This window comes from Mobula hypostoma, chromosome 25 (assembly GCF_963921235.1).
Source record: "Mobula hypostoma chromosome 25, sMobHyp1.1, whole genome shotgun sequence".
Lineage (NCBI taxonomy): Eukaryota > Metazoa > Chordata > Chondrichthyes > Myliobatiformes > Myliobatidae > Mobula > Mobula hypostoma.
In genome coordinates, this window is record NC_086121.1 from 14,618,127 (window position 1) to 14,638,743 (window position 20,617).

The window sequence follows — 20,617 nt, forward strand, 5'->3', positions numbered from 1 at the left end:
CAGGTTGATTACTAGTTTATAGCTTAGGATCTCTTAAGACATAGATGATGTTGTTTTCACATTGTTCTGCTCCCATCATTTCATGTGAACAGTGAATATCTATTAATCTGTACTTAGTTTTTCTCCTTCAATTCTTTTACAAGGGCCGGTTAAGCAGCTGATTTTATTGGTTCTTGTGGTCAAATGCATCTGCTATTTTACACCCCATATAACCTTTTAACTCCATCTAAACTAGGGTAATTGGGCTATCCTTGAGTATAATCACCTTAAAATATTTTTTCATTTTCTTAGCTTTACTCAAATACTTAGTTTAGCAGAATCAGTCTCAGATGATCCGGTTTGCCTTTCTAATGTTAATTACATTCAAAACAAACCTTATCTTTCCCTAACCGTAACCATGCGTCGCATCATTAGAAAAATTTAAAGAAATATTAATGCTTTGTTCACCTTATTTATTGATTACTCCCTCAATGTTATAATTTCCACAATAGTTGCTGTTGTAGCTCTAGGCTTGAATACCAAACCTACAAAAAGTTGGATGCATTTTTGAGTGAATGGTTTCATAAGTGAAAGAGGATAGTGATATATCCCGATAGTGTTACTGCATATTTCATGAATAAAAATTATATTTCTGAAAGAAGAGACATAGCACGCCTGGACATTCTGTGGATCTCATGCATGTGTGGTGTGGCACTACCAACATACTAAATGGGTTAAGCTGAACAGAACTGGCAATATAAAATTAGTTGCTCATAAAGTGAAGTGGCAGCAGCAGAATTGTACCCACCACAATTCTGGGATTATAATCCACTCAATTGATCATCTGCTGTCTATTCACTTTGAATTTTAACAGGACTGCTCGATTCTAAAGCTCAATATAGCCTTGGTGTAAATATGCCAAACATGAAAAAACAGCTGAACTTCAGAGGTGATGTGAGAAAGGCTACCTTGATATCGGGCTAATATATGAATGATCCTGAATCATGAAGACTGGAAAAGTCAGTGGACATCATCAGGAAGGTGCTCAATGGATGCTGTCATCATCCTGCATAAAGGAAGATGGTTATGGTTGTTGGAGGTTCATCATTCCAGACATGAAACATCACTGTACTAGTCACTTAGGATTATCATAAATTAATTATCTGTGTGATGCTTCATTAGTGTCCTTGCTTCTCTGCAATAATCAGAGGAAGGGATGCTCAGTTCCATTTGCAATCTTCAGGAAATAAGTGATCTATACTACCACGCAGCAAGACAAAGACAACATTCAAGCAATCAGTATGTGATAATTAACAAAAGCACCTCGAACTCTGATCAACAGCAGTGTCAAACTATCTATTTGACTTCTAGCACCATGGTATTGCAGAAGTCTCAGTAAGGTTGATTCTGGGTTCATTACAGTGATTCTTGGGGTTGAGGTGGTTGTGGGGTTGACATATAAGGACAGAGTAAGCTGACAGGCAATGTACACACTGGTTGTTTAGAAGAACGTGAGATAAACTCGGTGATGCATGCAAAATTCCAATGTGGTTTGTCAGGGAATATGTATTTTGGGCTTTTTGTTTTTTTTGTTGATGAAGTAAAGACATAACGGGTTACATTTAGGTCAACCTTTCATCAGTGACAAACTTGATTAACATTTTCAAATTCTACTTCAAGAGTTTGTGTTTTTCTTTCTCTCAGTGTCATTTGAGAGACTTATTTTGTAAAAATCAAAATTCAGGCCAGTCCAATAAAATGTTTCCTTTTCCTTTACAGTTGTACCATATCTGCCACATAATCGGACTAAATTAGACAAGGTCACAGATGATTCAGAGGTAGGTTCTGCAATCAGTCATGAACTTATAAATTATGTATATTTCTGTCAGCTCAATTTTTTTGGAAATATTCAGACTGATGTGGTGCTTAGATCCTGAATTCACATTGATTCAAAGTTAATTCTGCTATTTGTTTGGTTAGTTATAATTCTGTAATTACGATTATGGTTATAATGATTCTTCCGCAGCATTGAGCTAGTAAGGAGAAGGAGAATGGTCACTGTTTATATCCTGTTAACTAATGCAAGGAAGTATGTTTGAATGTACACCACAAGACCATAAGGTATAGGAACAGAATTAGGTCATTTGGCCCATCAAGTCTGCTCCACCATTTCATCATGGCTGATCCATTTCCCCCTCAGTCCCTATCTCCTGCCTTCCTCCCATTACTCTTTGTGCCCTGACTAATCAAGAGTCTATCGACCTTTGCCTTAAATATACCCAATGACATGGCCTCCATAGCCACCATAGATTTCCACAGAATTCCATATTCAAAACTCTCTGGCTAAAGGAATTCCTCTTCATCTCTGTTCTAAAAGGATGTCCCTCTACTTTGAGACTGTGTCCTCTGGTCCTAGACTCCCCCACCATAGGAAACAGCCTCTCCACATCCATACTGTTGAGGCCTTTCAACATTTGATAAGTTTCAATGAGATTCCCCCCCTCATTCGTCAGAATTCCAATGAGTACAGGCTCAGAGCCATCAAATGCTTCTCATATGATAAAACATCCTTTCTTAGAGAAGGGGCCCAAAACTGCTCAGAATACTTCAGTTGAAGCCTCACTGGTGCGTTATAAAGCCTCAACATTACATCCTTGTTTTATATTCTAGTCCTTTCAAAATGAATGCTAACATTGCATTTACCTTCCTCACCACTGGCTCAAGCTGCAAATTATCCTGTAGGGAACCCTGCACGAGGTCTCCCAGGGTGCTTTATGCCTCAGATTTAGTATTTTCTCTCCATTTAGAAAATATTTTACCCTTTTATTTCTTCTACCAACGTGCATGACCATACACTTCCTGACACTGTATTCCATCTGTCACTTCTTTGCATATTCTCCTAGTCTGTCCAAGTCCTTCTGCAGCCTCTCGACTTCCTCAACACTCCTTGTCCCTCCACCTATCTTCACATCATCTGCCAAACTGGCCACAAAGCCATCAATTCCATCATCCAAATCATTGACATATAAAGTAAAAAGAAGCAGTTCCAACGCCAACTAGTCACCAGCAACCAACTAGAAAAGGCTCCCTTTATTCCCACTCTTTGCCTCCTACCAATCAGCCAACGATCTATCCATGTTAGTATCTTTTCTGTAATACCATGAGCTCCTAACTTGTTTAGGAGTCTCATGTGTGGCACCTTGTCAAAGGCCTTCTGAAAATCCACACTTCAATCACTCCTGCCCCATGACACTCTTGAACTTCTCGCATACTGCAAGTGTCGTTGATTGGCAAGAGGCAAAGAGTGGGAATAGACTAGCTGAGTGAGTGGGCAACAAGGTGTTAAATGCAATATAATGCATAGAAGTATGAAATTTGTGCATGTTGGTGGACAAAAGGGAAGAATATTTCTTTAAACAATGAGGGATTGGGGAATGTTAATGTTCAAAGGAATCTTGATGCCTTTGTATGCAAATCTCTGAAAACCAACATGCAGATGCGTAAGAAATAAGGAAGGTAAATAGTATATTTATTGCTTGAGGATTTAATAATGGGAGTAAGGACATACTTGTGCAATTATTTAGGGTTCTGGTAAATTATACCCGGAATATTCTGTTCAGTTTTGCTGGCCTTTCCCTAAAAGGCTCATGGACTGATGGTGGTGGAAGGGAAGCTCCTTTCTTTGAAGAAGGAGAACACCACTTTAGCTCTAGAATAAAAAGCCTCTTGCCTTTCTCCACTATCAATGCTGCCCTCAACCGCATCTCTTCCATTTTGTGAATGTCTGACCTCTCCCCATCTTCCCGCCACCCCACTAGGGATAGGATTCCTCTTGGCCTCACCTACCACCCCACCAGCTTCTGTGGCCAGCACATAGTTCTCCTTAACTTCCACCATCTGAAACAGGATTCCACCACCAAGCGCATCTTTCCCATTCCCACTTTCTGCTTTCTGCGGGGATGGCTCCCTATGCGACTGCCTTGTCCATTTGTCCCTCCCTACTGATCTCCCTCCTGGCGCTTAACCTTGCAAGCAGAACATGTGATACACTTGCTTTACACCTCCTCAGGGTCCTAAACAGTGCTTTCAGGTGAGGTGACACTTCACCTGTGAGTCTTTTAGGGTCACCTACTGTATCCAGTGTTCCCGGTGTGGCCTCCTGTATATCGGTGAGACCCCACATAGATTGGGAGATCGCTTCGCCAAGCACCTACACTTTGTCCATCAGAAAACCGGGATCTCCCAGTGGCTACCCATTTTAATTCCACTTCCCATTCCCATTCCGACGTGTTAATCCATGACCTCCTCTTCTACCATGATGAGGCCACACTCAAGTTGGAGGAGCAACACTTTATACTTCATTTGGGTAGCCTCCAACCTGATGGCATGAACATAGATTTCTTGAACTTCTGGTAATGTCCCCCACACTACACCATTCCCCATTCCCATTTCCCTCTCTTACCTTATCACTTCCCTCTAGTGCTCCTCCTCCCCCTTACCCTACTTCCATGATCTTCTGTCCTCTCCCATCAGATTTCCCCTTTTCCAGCCCTTTATCTCTTTCACCAATCAATTTCCCAACTCTTCACTTCACCCCCCCCCCAGTTTCACCTATCACCTACTATCTTGTATATCTTCCTCTCCTCCCCACCTTATTTTAACTTCTCATCCTTTTTCTCCAGTTCTGATGAAGGGTCTCGGCCCAAAACATCAACTGTTTACTCTTTTCCATAGGTGCTGCCTGGCCTGCTGAGTTCCTCCAACACTTGGTGTGTGTGTGTTACTTTGGATTTCCAGCATCTGCAGATTTTCTCTTGTTTGAGGCTGATCAATACCTCCACCCACTAAGCCGTTCTACTATACCCCCCCCCACACCACCACAACCTGATCACTTCCTGTCAGGGTCACCTTATACACAGGCATTCCTGGACCTAGCATCACTTTATGTACATACAATTAATCTATGTATATAAGCTATCTTATGTATTTATGTTTATTATGTTTTTATTATCCTGTTCTTCATCTTATTGTGTTTTTTGTGTTACATCTGATCTGGAGTAAAAACTGTTTGCTTTAATGCAGGAGTCCCCAACCTTTTTTGTACTGCGGACCGGTTTATTATTGACAATATTCTTGCGGACCGGCCAACCCAGTGGTGGGGGGGGGCACAGGTAGGGTTGCCAACGGACAAGAGTAGCAGTTAAATACATTGTGTTTACTCCAAGAAAGACTATCATGACCATGAAGCCTTGCACGGGCACCCGTGTGTGCATGCGTGACTTGCACATGCATGTACGTGCCGATTTTTTTCTACAAATCGTTTTTGGCGATTCTGTTTGGGGGAAGGTGTTAATCATGACTGGAATATAGATGATAAGTGGCTAATCCATTCAATTTCTTTTATTAAAAGGTTTATCTAATGAATTTAATATTAAACACACAGCGCATAGTTTCCTCGCATGAATATAGTGATAAGTCAATTATCAGGGGAGGAGGATAGGGGAGCTTGAAGAAAGTGTTGAACGAACTTCCAGTAGAAGTGGTAGATGCAGGTTCGATATTATCATTTAAAGAAAAATTGGATAGGTATATGGACAGGGAAGGAATGGAGGGTTATGGGCTGAGTGCAGGTCGGTGGGACTAGGTGAGAGTAGCGTTCGGCACGAACTAGAAGGGCCAAGATCGCTGGTTTCCGTGCTGTAATTGTTATATGGTTATATAAATCAATAGCATCATAACATTTTAAGTAACATTTGGATATTAAACACACAGCACATATAAAATCATTGCAACACACCAATATCACTGAATCAGTGGGAGCCCTGGGCTTGTTTCCCTGCAACAAGACAGTCCCATCGAAGAGTGATGGGAGACCGCGATAGTCGAACGGGGTTCCTAATGTCCAATCTATTCTGCAATTTAGTTTTCGTTGCATTCATTGCAGAAATATGTTGGAAATGGAAGCAACGTTTTCAGTGCTTTCGTGGCTATCTCAGGATATTCAGCCTTGATTTTGATCCAGAATGCCGACAGAGATGTTATGTCAAATATACTTTTCAGCCCGCCGTCATTTTCAAGCTCGAGGAGTTGATCTCCTTCCCACACTGACATGGATGACGCGTGGGTAATGACCTCGAATGCGTTCAAGCTCAACAGTGGGCGTGACAGGGAATGAGGATAGGTGCGGCTGACTCCTATCGCCAAATCATATCATTTCCTCGCGGCCCAGTAGCACATGCTTTGCAGCCCGGTACCGATCCGCGGCCCGGTTGTTGGGGACCGCTGCTTTAATGGAAATGACATTGAGCTGTATTGGAAACAAAATATATACTTGCTATGGATGGAGTGCAGCAAAGATTCACTCAATGAATCCAGGGATGGCAGGCATGCTGTATGAAAAGAAGTATGAAAAGATGGTGTGAATCTTCTGGTATTTAGAAGAATGTCAGAAGATTTTAGTGAAACTGGCAGTATTCTTGCATATGTAGCTTCTCAAAGTTGATGCAAAGAGGTTATGTTATCCCTTGCGTATCTAGAATGAGAGGTCACAATCTTGGAATAAAAGCTAGATCTTCATGCAAGAACTGGTGAATCTCTGGACTTCAGAAAGCTATGTAGTCTCATTTTTAGTTCATTTAACACTGAACTGAAAGATAGATTTCTGGATGATAGATTTCTGGACACAATAGCAATGCAGGAAAATGTGTTGTAATGGAAGATCAGCCATGAAAATAGTCAATGGCAGAACTAGCTTGAAGCACCAAATGGCTTGTTGATGCTTAAGTGATTCTTAAGCTTCAAACCATAAACATGAGAAAGCCTGCAAATGCTGGAAATCCAAAGCAACACAAAGTGCTGAGGGAAATCAGCAGGTCAGACAGCATCTATGGCAGCGGTCCCCAACCACCCGGCCGCAGAGCATGCGCTACCGGGCCGCGAGGAAACGATATGATTTGGCGATAGGAGTCAGCTGCACCTTTCCTCATTCCCTGTCAGGCACTGTTGAGCTTGAATGCACGCCAGGTCATTACACACGCGTCATCCATGTCAGCGCGGGAAGGAGATCAACTCCTCAAGCTTGCAAATGACGGCGGGCTGAAAAGTATGTTTGACATAACATCTCTGCCGGCATTCTGGATCAAAGTCAAGGCTAAATATGCTGAGATAGCCACGAAAGCACTGAAAGCATTGCTTCGATTTCCAACGTATCTCTGCAATGAATGCAACGAAAACTAAATTGCGGAATAGACTGGACATAAGGAACCTCCTTCGACTATCGCTGTCTCCCATCTCCCCTCGATAGGACCGTGTTGTTGCAGGGAAACAAGCCCAGGGTTCCCACTGATTCAGCGATATTGGTGTGTTGCAATGATTTTATATGTTCATACGGGGAAAATATGTGCTGTGTGTTTAATATCCAAACGTTACTTAAAATGTTATGATGCTATTGACTTATATAACCATATAACAATTACAGCACGGAAACCGGCGATCTTGGCCCTTCTAGTCCGTGCCGAACGCTACTCTCACCTAGTCCCACCGACCTGCACTCAGCCCATAACCCTCCATTCCTTTCTTGTCCACATACCTATCCAATTTTTCTTTATATGATAATATCGAACCTGCCTCTACCACTTTTCCTGGAAGTTTGTTCAAAACTTACTTCAAGTTCCCCTGTCCTCCCCTGATAATTGACTTATTGCTACATTCATGCGAGGGAACTATGTGCTGTGTGTTTAATATTAAATTCGTTAGATAAACCCTTTTAGGAACGAAATTGAGTGTATTAGCCACTTATCATGTATGTTGTGTTCGTGATTAACCCCCCCCCGACACAGAATCGCCAAAAACAATTTGTAGAAAAAATCGGCACGTACACGCATGCGCAAATCATGCATGCGCACTGGTGCCCGCGCAAGGCTTCATGGTCATTGTAGTCTTTCTTGGGGTAAATCCAACGTATTTGACTGCTACTCTTGTTCGTTGGCAACCCTACCACCCCCAACCCCTGGGTCGGCTGGCCCGCAAGAATATTGTCAATATGAAACCGGTCTGCAGTGCGAGAAAGGTTGGGGACCCCTGATCTATGGAAATGAATAAGTAGACGAAGTTTCGGCCTGAAACACTTCTGTTGCATCAACTTTTAAAAGAAAGTTGTGCTTTCTTTTAATAAGATGACTGTTGCAGATGGATGGATGAGGTTTTAAAAATATTACATTAAAATTAGTCAGAAACAATTGTATTCAAGTGGTGAATCTGGTATTCACAAACAAGCATCTAAGCATATATGATACTTTGAATTTCTGTCCTGGAAATTAATTTTGTGTAAAAACTTAGAAATAGATGTAAGCCATTTAGCCCTTTGAGTTTGCCCTACCTTTCAGAAAGATCATACTTTGATATTTGCCTCAGGTTCACTTTCTTTAATTTCCCCTCAATTTCGCTGCAGAGAAAAAAAAACTCCATATATTTATTCAATGTTTTCAGTGGTTCATTCTGTACCTTGTTCTAAGATGGTAAATTAATTTTGCTTCACTATTTTCACAATTATACTTGAATTTTACTAAATTATTTTGTTTGGGACCTAGGATCTCAAGCCTGTGGTTGATGGTGTTGATGGGATCAAGATTTCTTCAGTGCTGGGTTTGCAAGATTTTGACCTAATACGAGTTATTGGACGTGGCAGCTATGCTAAAGTTCTCCTTGTACGTTTGAAGAAAAATGACTGTATTTATGCGATGAAGGTTGTGAAGAAGGAGCTGGTCCACGATGATGAGGTAAAGTTTACTAAATAAGAGAAAAACAGAGAAGTTATTTTTGTACAAGACCTTTCAGTCTCAAAAGAGATGCCAGATCTTCACAACCAATTAAATATTCTTGAAATGCAGTTGCTGTTGTGAGAGAACAAGTAGTTTGGTGCCATTTTTATTTTATTAAATTTAGTTACTTGAGGTCTGGAATTGAATATAGTCATCGAAACTAAAGTCTCACCCAAATTATTATTCTTGAATTTATTATTTTGATATTTTACATGTTTCTATTCTCATGTAGCCCGGTCCTTGCTAAAGGCATGCGTTTTTGTTTCTATATCTTCATTGGAAAAAGAGGAAATGAAAAGCAAGTTATGCTTACACTCCTGGTCTCACATAAGGGATCATTTCTGGAAAATGCACAAGTTCAATATTTGACCTGGACATAATTTGGCTGACTGCACAGCTCCACAAAGTCAATCAGGAATATCTGTTTTCTCTTCTGGGCCTACAGTTCTAGTATGCGGCACTGGCAACCAAGAAGAATAATGTAGCAAGATGGGCGAAAGTCACTATAATATTTCCAGATGTGTCAGAGTTGCACCTAACAAAAAGGCTTAAGGAATTAAATGGTCCATTCAGAAAAATCTAATATTGATAAAATGCTGACTTCTTTTAATTTTACTTCCAAAAATATTAAATATAAAAGACCCTGAATTTCTGTGCAACCCTTGAGAAAGATAAGAACTGAAACTAAAATAAATGGTAGCTTCTATAACTTTGAAACGATTACTAGTTCTTTTAATACTATGGAAACTAAGTGCATTTAATTTATGTATTTAGCTTAGAAAAATTTTCTTATTATTGAGACATGATAAGGCACAGAAACAGTGTTTCTGGAAGCATATTAGGTCTTGGAGTGCAGTTTTCTGTATGGCAACTGGAATATTGTCTGGCCCAATAAACTTTTCTCAACGTAGTACTTTCAGTTGTTTCTTAAATATCATGGTCTGCATCAAACGGGCTGTAAGATAACTTATGTAATGATGGGGACCTTCAGCAGAACCAGTGATGAATCACCTATTCATCTGACAAATATCAGCTTATTTCCTGGCTGAAAGTGGTTGCAAATATTCAATTTTTGACTTTGATACTAACCTGCTGAACTGTAGGATGTTCTTGGAGTCTCATCCTCCCCTCATATGTTAAATTATCCGCCACCATCGTCCCTTAATGGATGTGGAAAGACTGTAAAGCTTTAATCTGCTCCATGGATTATGAGATCATTTAGCCTACCAATGACTTTCCACCCATCAGAAGGTCAGAAATGACTATGCTCACTGGTGATTGGATTGTGTTCAATTCCATTTGCAAATTGTCATCACCATGCTTGCATGCAACAAGAACAAGGCAGCACTGGGGCATGAGCTAATAAATAGCAAGTAACATTCACATGACAAAACTGCCAGGCAATGACCAGTTACAAGAGAGAGTTAAACAACTTACTCATGATGTTCAGTGGAATTATCATCGTTAAGCTCCCTACCTAATTGTTGCCATTGACCAGTATCCCAGCTGAAACAGACACTCATACTATGGCTATAAAAGTAGTTCAGATGCGACGAGTTACTCATATCCTGACATCTCTGTGCCTGGAAAAGTACAGCTTCTACAGGTATCAAGAAGCTCAACATCATCTAGGACAAAGTGGTATGCTTGATTGACACCTCTTCCACAACTAAAACATTTATTCCCTTCACCATTGGCATATAATGGCTACAGTCTCTGCAATCTGTAAAATGCATTGTATTTACTTGCCTTGGCCGCTCTGACGGCATCTTTGAAACCTTCCATTTCTGTCATCAAAGAGGGCAAAAGCAACATACATAAGGGAAGACCACCTGCAAGTTTCCCTCCAAGTTACATAGCATTCATATTTGAAGATATATTGCTGGTCTTCGTACATTTTGGACCCATATCTTGGTACCCTGAATCTGTTATGGGAGTGCCTTCAAATAAAAGACACAGCAGTTGAAGTTGGCAGCTCATAACCACCTCCATAGGGCAACAAAGAATGGCCAGTAAGTACTGACCTTGACAGCAAAGCCGAGATCCTGAAACATGGATAAACAAGAAATGCTGCTTTAATGCTTACTGTTGGCTAGTCCTGTGTTGCAGCATTCCCAGGGTGGCACCTCATTTTTAGGTATGCCTGTTGTAGAAACGTATTCCTATACACTCAGAATTTATTTCCTGTACCTAATAAAGTGGCCACTGAGTATATGTTCATGGTCTTCTGCTGCTGTAGCCCATCCACTTCAAGGTTCAAGATGTGTGTTCTTAGACGCTCTTCTGCACACCACTGTTGTGATACATGGTTATTTGAGTTATTGTCGACCTCCCGTCAGCTTGAACCAGTCTGGTCATTCTCCTCAGACCTCTCTCATTAACAAGGCATTTTCATCCACAGAACTGCCATTCACTGGATGTATTTTTGTTTCTCGCACCTTTTCTATAAGTTCCAGAGACTGTTGTGTGTGAAGATTCCAGGAGATCAGCAGTTTCTGAGAAACTCAAACCATCTTATCTGGCACCAACAATCATGCTACAGTCAAAGTCACCCGATATCACATTTCTTTCCCATTCTGAAGTTTGGTCTGAATAATAAGTGAACCTCTTGTCCATATCTACATACTTTTACACATTGAGTTGCTGTCACATGATTGGCTGATATTTGCATTACCAAATAGGTCTACAGGTATACCTAATAAAGTGGCCCCTTGAGTGTTTGTCTTCAGTCTCCATAAATTCGCATTTGTCCTTATTGTCATTTAGCGTGTGTCTGCAGCAAGTGGATTAGTGAAGAGGAGACTAGGTTTATTGTTCATGATGGTTCACTCCCAACTGCAATAGACTTCCATTAAGCAAGAGGATTTGACTAGTTGAGCTAGAGGTATTGCTACTGAGCTACTCCTGTTGAAATTTCCCATTCACAGTATTTTCTGTGCATCTCTTTCTCTATGCTTTGTGAAATGTTACTGAACAAGAAGAAATGCCGATTTGTCAGCTGTGGGAAGATTGTAGATTGCAATCAGCAGGGAATTATTTTGTGTGAGGTGAAGCTGCAAAAGGAGAGACTGAACAACCAAAAGACACAACCACTAACCATTGCCACCACTTACTTGTGCCGACATTGCAACAGAATATATGGATCCCGGATCAGCCTCTACAGCCACCTGAGGGATCCACCAAAGACAACCCTGAAGGAGAACATCTTATTTGACTCGAATGTTGGTGCTTCTAGTACTATTTAGTGTAGTGCAATGAGACTTCATGATGCTCAGTGTTAATGTTAGATTTCCAGATTTCCCTTTCCACTATTTAGTGATTTTCATCCAATCCTAATGGAGTAAGACATAACTGAGGATTGTAAAGATTTTGGAGACAGGAAATATCTGATTATGCATACAAGACTCGTACTAGTTATTGCCTCATTAATCTGTGGGCAACTTTCTCAATTTTGACAACAGTCCTTAGGTGCTTTGAGGAGGACTTTGCAGTTGGCTTAATCGGAAACCAGTGAATACATGGAAACTGGGCAATCTGAGTTAATTTATTTACTTGTATACACTGTGGTTTTTGACAAAATTGAATCGCGTGTTAGATTTTTTTGGAATCAACATGGTACTGTCTTGAGTTCATCTGTGAAAAAAATAGGTCAGGACAGCAGATTTTCTTTACTTGAAGAGCACTTGTGAATGTGATGGATTTTCCCCAGCTGTCATGTACAGTACCTAGGAAAAGTACTGGGCTGAATACCTCAATCCTTTGTTCACACAAATGAGTATCTCATGCTCCTTTTTTCACAGTAGAGCCTAAAAAATAGAGAAAATTGTAAAGCATGAAAAACTAAAAAATTCAAAAACTGAAATGTCAGCATTTAAAAAGTATTCCCCCCCACCCCCCGCCTCCCAGTACTTAGTTGAACCACCTCTCACAGCTATTACAGCCAGTAGTCTTTTTGGATAAGTCTCTATGAGCTGTGCACAGTGTGATGGAGCAAAATTTGCCCATTCCTCCTTGAAAGTTTGCTTAAGTTATGCCAGGTTATTTGGAGAGCGGCAGTAGACAGCAGCCTGAAGTCTTGCCAGAGATGTTTGATTGGGTTAAGGTCAGGACTCTGACTGGCTTACTCAAGGACATTAATTTTCTTCATTTGAAGCCATTCCATGGTTGCTATGGCAGTGTGCCTTGGGATGTTGTCCCGCTGAAAGACAAATTTCCTCCACAGTTTAAGCTTTCTGGCAGTGGCTAGCAAGTTTTTATCCAGGATCAATTTGTATTTAGTACCATTCATCTTCTCATCAATCCTGACCAAATTTCCAGTCCCTGCTGTTGAAAAGCAGCCCATAGCATGGTGCTACCTCCACCATACTTTACAGTAGGGATGCTGTTACCTGACTGATACAGTGTTAGATTTATGCCACACATACCACTTAGGGTTGACGCCAAGAAGTTCTACTTTAGTCTCATCTGACCACAAGACCTTCTGTGTCTTTACAGTATCTTCTAAGTCATGTTTTGCAAAGTCTTTAAGGGCAAGGATATGTTTTTTTTTTCAGTCAGGGCTAAAGAAAAATACGCTTTTTGTGCTGGCCTTAGAGATTGTAGAGTCATGAACTGCATCTCCAGGTGCAATCACCAACTTCTGCAGCTCACTTAGAGTGGCCGTTGGCGTCGCAGTAACTTCTCTAACAAGTGCCATTATTTTTCTGCAATTAAGTTTAGGACAGTCTGACCTAGGCAGCTTGGCTGTGGTTTTGTTTTTTTTTTCACTTTTTCACAATGGACTACACTGTGCTCCAAGGTATGTTAAATGCCTTTGAGATGGTAATGTACCTTTTTCCAGATCTGTGCTTCTCTATTATCATTTCCCTGATCAGTCTTGAATGCACATTTGTCTTCATTTTGGTTTGGTCTGTTGAAAATCTACCATACTGTTGGACCTTGCAGAGAAGGGGGAGTATTTATCCTCTTGAATTCATTGAAAAAAGGTGATCCTCCTATTTTGTACATCAACAAATTGGTTGATTTGTTAAGGTGATATATTGTGCCTGAGGGAAGTTAGTGTAGTAATTACAAATGGGATGTATACATTTTAGTAAATCATTGACAGGTTTTGGAATTTTACTTTTGATTTCACATGATGCACAATGCTCAAAAAATCCTACTTCAATATATTTTAAATTTAGAAAATGAAATAGTAAAATCTGAAAATAGTTGTGTTGGCTTCAAGGCACTGTATTTAATGTAGTGTTATTGGATTAAAAGTAGCCTTGGGAATCCCACAATATCACACAAAAGAACTTGCTCAAATCATTGTTCTGAGCCAGGGAGCAGTGCTTTTAAGTGTTGCAAAGTCCATAAGGAAAATTGAAATCAAACTGTCACTATCTTGCACTACATTCTTGCACTACAAATTATACCTCTGCAGCATTGCCTGTATCTGCCTCTTGCCTTACGTTCTCTCTCCCTGAATCTTGCCATTCATGCTTTTATTTTAAAATTCTTAATGTTTTCAAGTGTTTCCACTGCTTCATTCTCCTTACAATCAGCAAACCCTTTATACAGCATTCCAATCTCTGATTTCTCTTTGAATGCTACAGTTCTTTGATTCTGGTATCTCAGGCTGTCTTGATTTTAATTATCCTGCTGTGCTGGGCATGGTTCAGGCTGCTTTGCAGTGAGTTTTTGATTATTTCCCCAAAGCTTTTCACACTTCCACTGTGGTCTTTCACGATGCCACTTAAAACGGAGACATCCATGCTGGATTAGGGCCTGGCCCCTCCCATTGTTGGTGTCCTCCAGTGCTTGCAGTGTTTGCTCAAGCTGGATTGTCTGCGTCTGCACTAGCGAGTGATGATCAGACTGCTGAGGGCTTGCTCTTGCCAACAAATATCCCATCCTACAGGACATGACACTCAGGGACTTTGACTATATTGTTTTTCATGTGACTGTATGTTTATTGCTTTCATAATTATGTGCTATATTTACCTTGTGCGGTGCATGACCGGTGATACTGTGTTTTGCACTTGGCTCCAGTGTAACGTTGTTTCACTTGGTGGTATTCGTGTATTGTTGAATGACAAACTTGAACTTGCAGTTTTGATCCATCTGCACATCATCTCTGCCTATCACTGGCTCCGTTTCAGATTATAATTTGCTTATAGTCATAGAACATTAGAGAACAGAAAGGGGCCCTTTGGCTCATCATGTCCATGCCAGCCATCATGTATCTATCCATACTAATCTTATTTCTGAGTACTTGGTCCGTATCTTCTGTATGTTAGTGGATCAGTTGCTCCTCCAGTTAGTTAAATATTATGAGAATACTGCCTCTCCCTCACCCACACAGATAGTGTTTTCCAGATGCCAGCCACACAAGTGATAAATTCTTCCTAGGGTCCTCACTAAGCTGCTTACCCTTTAGCTTAACTAAGCCTATGCTCTCTAGTTATAGACACCCCTGCCTTTGGAAAAGTTTTCCAACTGTTTACCCTGTCTGTGCCTCTCATAACTTCAAATACTGCTTTCATATCCTCAAACCCCAACACCCCACCACCCTCAGTCCTTTTTACACAATCTCAATCTTGCCAGATTCTTCTTTAACTGAAAAGCTCCATCCCAAGCAACATTCTGGTGTACTTCCCCTCCACCCAGTCCAAAGTATTCACTTTGTACATGGAGAAAACTTCTGCTCACCCAGACCTAGGTGTCTAAGAAGTAATCTAACAAACTAAAGAAAGAGGTGGAATCAGGAATGTTGATGTTAATGTCATACTATGGACAGCCATTGTGCATGTGAAGACTAATATTATATTTTTTTATGTGATGATGCTGAGAGTCAGCAATTAGCTGAAAGTTAGAACATAGAACCATACCCACCACTCTCTGTGTAAATAAAAAAAGACTTGCCCCTCAGATCTCCTTTGAAACTACCCCCTCTCACCTTAAATACATGCCCTCTGGTTATAGACATTTCAACTCTGGGAAAAAGATACTGTTGTCTACTTTGTCTGCGCCTCTTATAATCTTATAAACCTCTGTCAGATCTCCCCTCATCCTCTGCCGCTCCAGAGAAAACAAACCAAGTTTGCCAACCTCTTATTATGGTACATGCCCTCTGATCCAGGCAGCATCCTCATAAACCTCTTCAATCAGAATTGTATGCAATTCTCCAGTTGCAGTCTAACTAGAGTTTTATAAAATTGTAATACAACCTCCTAATTTTTGAACACAAGCCTCAACTAATAAAGGTAAACATGCCTTCTTAACCACCCATCAAAATAATAATAAAATTAAAATAAAATAAACCTGTGTAGTCACTTTCAGGGAGCCATGAACTTGAACCTCAAGATTCCCCTGCTCATCAATACTGTTAAGGGTCTTGCCTTAACAATACTTCACATTTGGCCAGGTTAAACTCCATCTGCCATTTCTTCACTCATATCTGCAACTGATCTATGTCCCGTTGTATTCTTTGCCAGTCTTCTACACTATCCACAACTCCACCAATCTTCGTATCATTTGCAAACTTACTAACCCAACCATCTACATTTTCATCCAGGTCATTTATAGAACATAGAAAACCTGCAGCACAATACAGGCCCTTCGGCCCACAAAGCTGTGCCGAACATGTCCTTACTTTAGAACTACCTTGGCTTACGCATATCCCTCTATTTTTCTAAGCTCCATGTATCCATCCAGGAGTCTCTTAAAAGACCCTATCATTTCCGCCTCTACCACCACCGCCGGCAGCCCATTCCATGCACTCACCACTCTCTGCGTAAAAAAAATTTACCCCAACATCTCCTCTGTACCTACTTCTAAGCACCTTAAAACTATGCCCTCTCGTGCTAGCCATTTCAGCTATGTACATCACAAACAACAGAGGTCCCAGTACTGATCCTTTGGGAACACCATTAATCACAGACCTCCAGCTAGAATAAGTCCCTTCAACCTCTGCCCTGCATCTTCAATGGACAAGCTATATCTGAATCCAAACAGCCAATTCACCATGGAACCCATGCATCTCAATCTTCTGGATGAGCCTCCTAAGAGGGACCTTCTTAGATATTTTTCTAAAATCCATGTAGACAACATCCACAGCTTCATCAATCACCCTCATCGAAAAACTTAAGTTAGTAATATATGACTTGCCCCACAAAGAGCCATGGTGGCTCTTCCTAATTAGGTCATGGTTTTCCAAATGCTCATAAATCCTATCCTTAAGAATTTTCTCCAGTAACTTCCCTACCACTGACCTGAAACTCATCAATCTGTAGTTCCCAGGATTGTCCCTGATTTCCTTCTTGAATAATTGAACAACATTAGCTACTTACCAGTCCTCCAGGCTAGGGAAGACATGAAAATACTGGTCAGGGCCTCAGCAATCTCTTCTCTTGCCTCTCTCAATAACCTGGGATATATCCCATCAGGCCCTGAGGACCTATCCACTTTAAAGCTCTTTAAGAGAACCAACACTACCCCCTCCTCTACTTCAAAATGCCATAGCATAATAATATGCTCAGCACTCATCTCCCTGTCCTCCATGTCCTTCTTCTTGGTAAACATTGATGTAAAGTACTCATTAAGGATCTCACCCATATACTCCATGTCCAAGAAAATGTTCCCCCCTTTATTCTTGAGTGGTCCTGCCCTCTCCCTAGTTATCCCCATGCTCTTGACGTACAGTATGTGTAGAATGCCTTGTGATTCTCTTTAATCCAACTTGCCAAGGACTTCTTATGGCCCCTCCTGGTCAATTCTGTTTTAGGCTGTAGGTAAGGCGAGGAGATGTACTTCACCTTTTTCACGATTTCAATTGACCTCTTTTGTGACTTTGTTACATTGGTATTCCTTGTGTACAACAGAGAAACTATCGTTTTACTTTTGTACTTCCCTAATGCCATTTTAGTAAGAATGAGTATTTTTAAAACAAAAGTGCAATATTTGGGATAAATTGTAACCAATAGGGAAATATGATAAATGGTTACTGCTTAAAATGTAGATCATAAATAACAAATGGCATTATTGTTCTTATGTTCATGAGACCGTTCAAATCTTTGTGCTGAGAGGTAAGCAGGCCACCAGGTCAGCAAATCAGATATGAGGCTTCTGTTGTTTACATCTATAATTAAGTCCAGGTGACTAGCAGTTGACAGTCTAGAGGCTTACTCTGCCATCGGATTTTAAATTAGACTTTTTAGGCATGAATTAACTGATGTGTATAACAGGGGTCCCCAACCGTTTTTGCATTGCGGACCGGTTTAATATTGACAATATTCTTGAGGACCGGCCGACCGGGGGGCTGGGGTGGGGGGGTAGGGTTGCCAGTGGACAAGAGTAGCAGTCAAATACGTTGTTTACCCCAAAAAGACTACAATGACCATGAAGCCTTGCACAGGCACCAGTGCGCATGCGTGTACATGCTGATTTTTTTTCCTCCACAAATCGTTTTTAGCGATTCTGTTCCGGGGGGGGGTGTTATCACGACTGGAATATAGGTGATAAGTGGCTAATACACTCAATTTCATTTCTAAAAGGGTTTATCTAACGAATTTAATATTAAACACACAGCGCATGTTTTCCTCACATGGATATACTGATAAGTCAATTATCAGGTGAGGAGAGGGGAGCTTGAAGTAAGTGTTGAACGAACTTCCAGTAGAAGTGGTAGAGGCAGGTTCAATATTATCATTTAAAGAAAAATTGGATACGTATATGGACAGGAAAGGAATGGAGGGTTGTTGGCTGAGTGCAGGTCGGTGGGACTAGGTGAGAGTAGCGTTCAGCACGGACTAGAAGGGCAGAGATGGCCTGTTTCCATGCTGTACTTGTTATATGGTTATATAAGTCACTTATAAGTCAATAGCATCATAACATTTTAAGTAACGTTTGGATATTAAACACACAGCACATATTTTCCCCGTATGAACATATGGTTGGTTGTTCGTCCATCGTTGACGTCGATGAGGACCTCGACACCATTATGATGGTGTCAAGACTAGCGCGTGATTTGGATTTAAGTGAGGGAGAGTTGCGCAGCGTCAGCCTCACTCTCTCTTCCCAATTCCCATCTGGATCCAGTGGCAAGACAGAGTCTAGATGGCTGGAGATGGGACTAGGCGCAGTGGATGACCAGGACGTCTTCTGTGTCTTGTCCAGCTCTACACGTTCCACGACGCTTGCAGAGACCGCCTTCTTGACCGTTGGACCTTCCATAGGTCTCGTCCGCTCAATCCGCCGGAGTCTGTCTTCACATGCTGGGATAGACAACTCCCTATCTCACTGAGGGTTTGAGACCCGTCGGCTACCCTCACCTGGTTTAGCCGGCTTGTTGAAGCTGTTGCCCGGGGTGTGGCCGCTGTCGCATGCAAACAGCTATATAAAATCATTGCAACACACCAATATCGCTGAATCAGTGGGAGCCCTGGGCTGAATACTTGTTTTCCTGCAACAAGATGGTCCCATCAAGGGGTGATGGGAGACAACGATACTCGAAGGGGGTTCCTTATGTCCAGTCTATTCCACAATTTAGTTTTCGTTGCATTCATTGCAGAGATATGTTGGAAATGGAAGCAACGTTTTCAGCGCTTCTGTGGCTATCTCAGGATATTTAGCCTTGACTTTGATCCGGAATGCCGGCAGAGATGTTATGTCAAACATACTTTTCAGCCTGTCGTCATTTGCAAGCTCGAGGAGTTGATCTCCTTCCCGCGCTGACATGGATGACGCATATGTAATGACCTCGCGTGCGTTCAAGCTCAACAGTGGGCGTGACGGAATGAGGAAAGGTGCAGCTGACTCATATCGCCAAATTGTATTGTTTCCTCGTGGCCTGGTAGCACATGCTTTATGGCCCGGTACCGGTTTGCGGCCCGGTGGTTGGGGACCCTGGTGTATAAGATAATGAGAGGCATTGATCATGTGGATAGTCAGAGGCTTTTTCCCAGGGCTGAAATACCTAGCACGAGAGGGCAAGGTTTTAAGTTGCTTGGAAGTAAGTACAGAGGAGATGTTTGGGGTAAGTCTTTTACGCAGAGAATGGTGAGTGCGTGGAATGGGCTGCTGCCGGCAGTGGTGGAGGCGGGTACGATAGGGTCTTTTAAGAGACTCCTGGACAGGTACATGGAGCTCAGAAAAATAGAGGGCTATGGGTAACCCTAGGTAATTTCTAAGGTAAGGACATGTTCGGCACAGCTTTGTGGGCCAAAGGGCCTGCATTGTGCTGTAGGTTTTCTATGTTCTATGTGATCTGGTAAGTGCCTTCTTGGGATGCTGACAAGGTGTTTGAACCATTTTAAATGACCTTGCATTGATGTGTCTGTTGTGGATGACTAAAATCACTGAAGCTGTAACTGGGAAGTATAAAAGTCTTTATTCACACAGCAAACCTCCAGGAGCAGGGAAGTCCAGGAAAATCCAAGAGAACCTCATTTTCCTGACATGTTGTTCTATTCTCCTTCAACACAAAAATAACAATAATGATTAACTATAGCTTCAATTGCTACAACCACTTTAACATTTTGAATATAGTCAGGTAAATTTACAGAATTATATATTTACAATGGTATCACATCTCAACTAGCAGAATCCCTTTGAATATTCAACACTGATGTCTGTCCCAAATGACTCTTGAGGTCAAACTCTAGACACTCATTTCGTTACAGTGTTGCGATATGGCTCCATGAATATACAACTAACCAGAAGGTTAAGTGGCAGGGACACATCTTCAACTATGTGCTAATAGCTGTAATAGCTGGAGAGTGCTGAATTTGTTGCTACAGATGGCTGTAGAGGCCACGTTATTGGGTATATTTAAGGCA

At 41.3% G+C, this 20,617-nt stretch overlaps 1 protein-coding gene across 2 annotated transcripts in view; it reads left to right on the top strand.

Moving 5' to 3' along the window:
- Positions 1–20,617, top strand: part of prkcz (protein kinase C, zeta) — a 395,150-nt gene that overhangs the window by 233,592 nt on the left and 140,941 nt on the right. For both annotated transcript variants that reach the window (XM_063033456.1, XM_063033457.1), the window contains 2 exons: positions 1,759–1,817; positions 8,568–8,756. In XM_063033456.1, the coding sequence (XP_062889526.1) occupies positions 1,759–1,817; positions 8,568–8,756 (248 nt within the window). The remainder of the gene's footprint in view (positions 1–1,758; positions 1,818–8,567; positions 8,757–20,617) is intronic.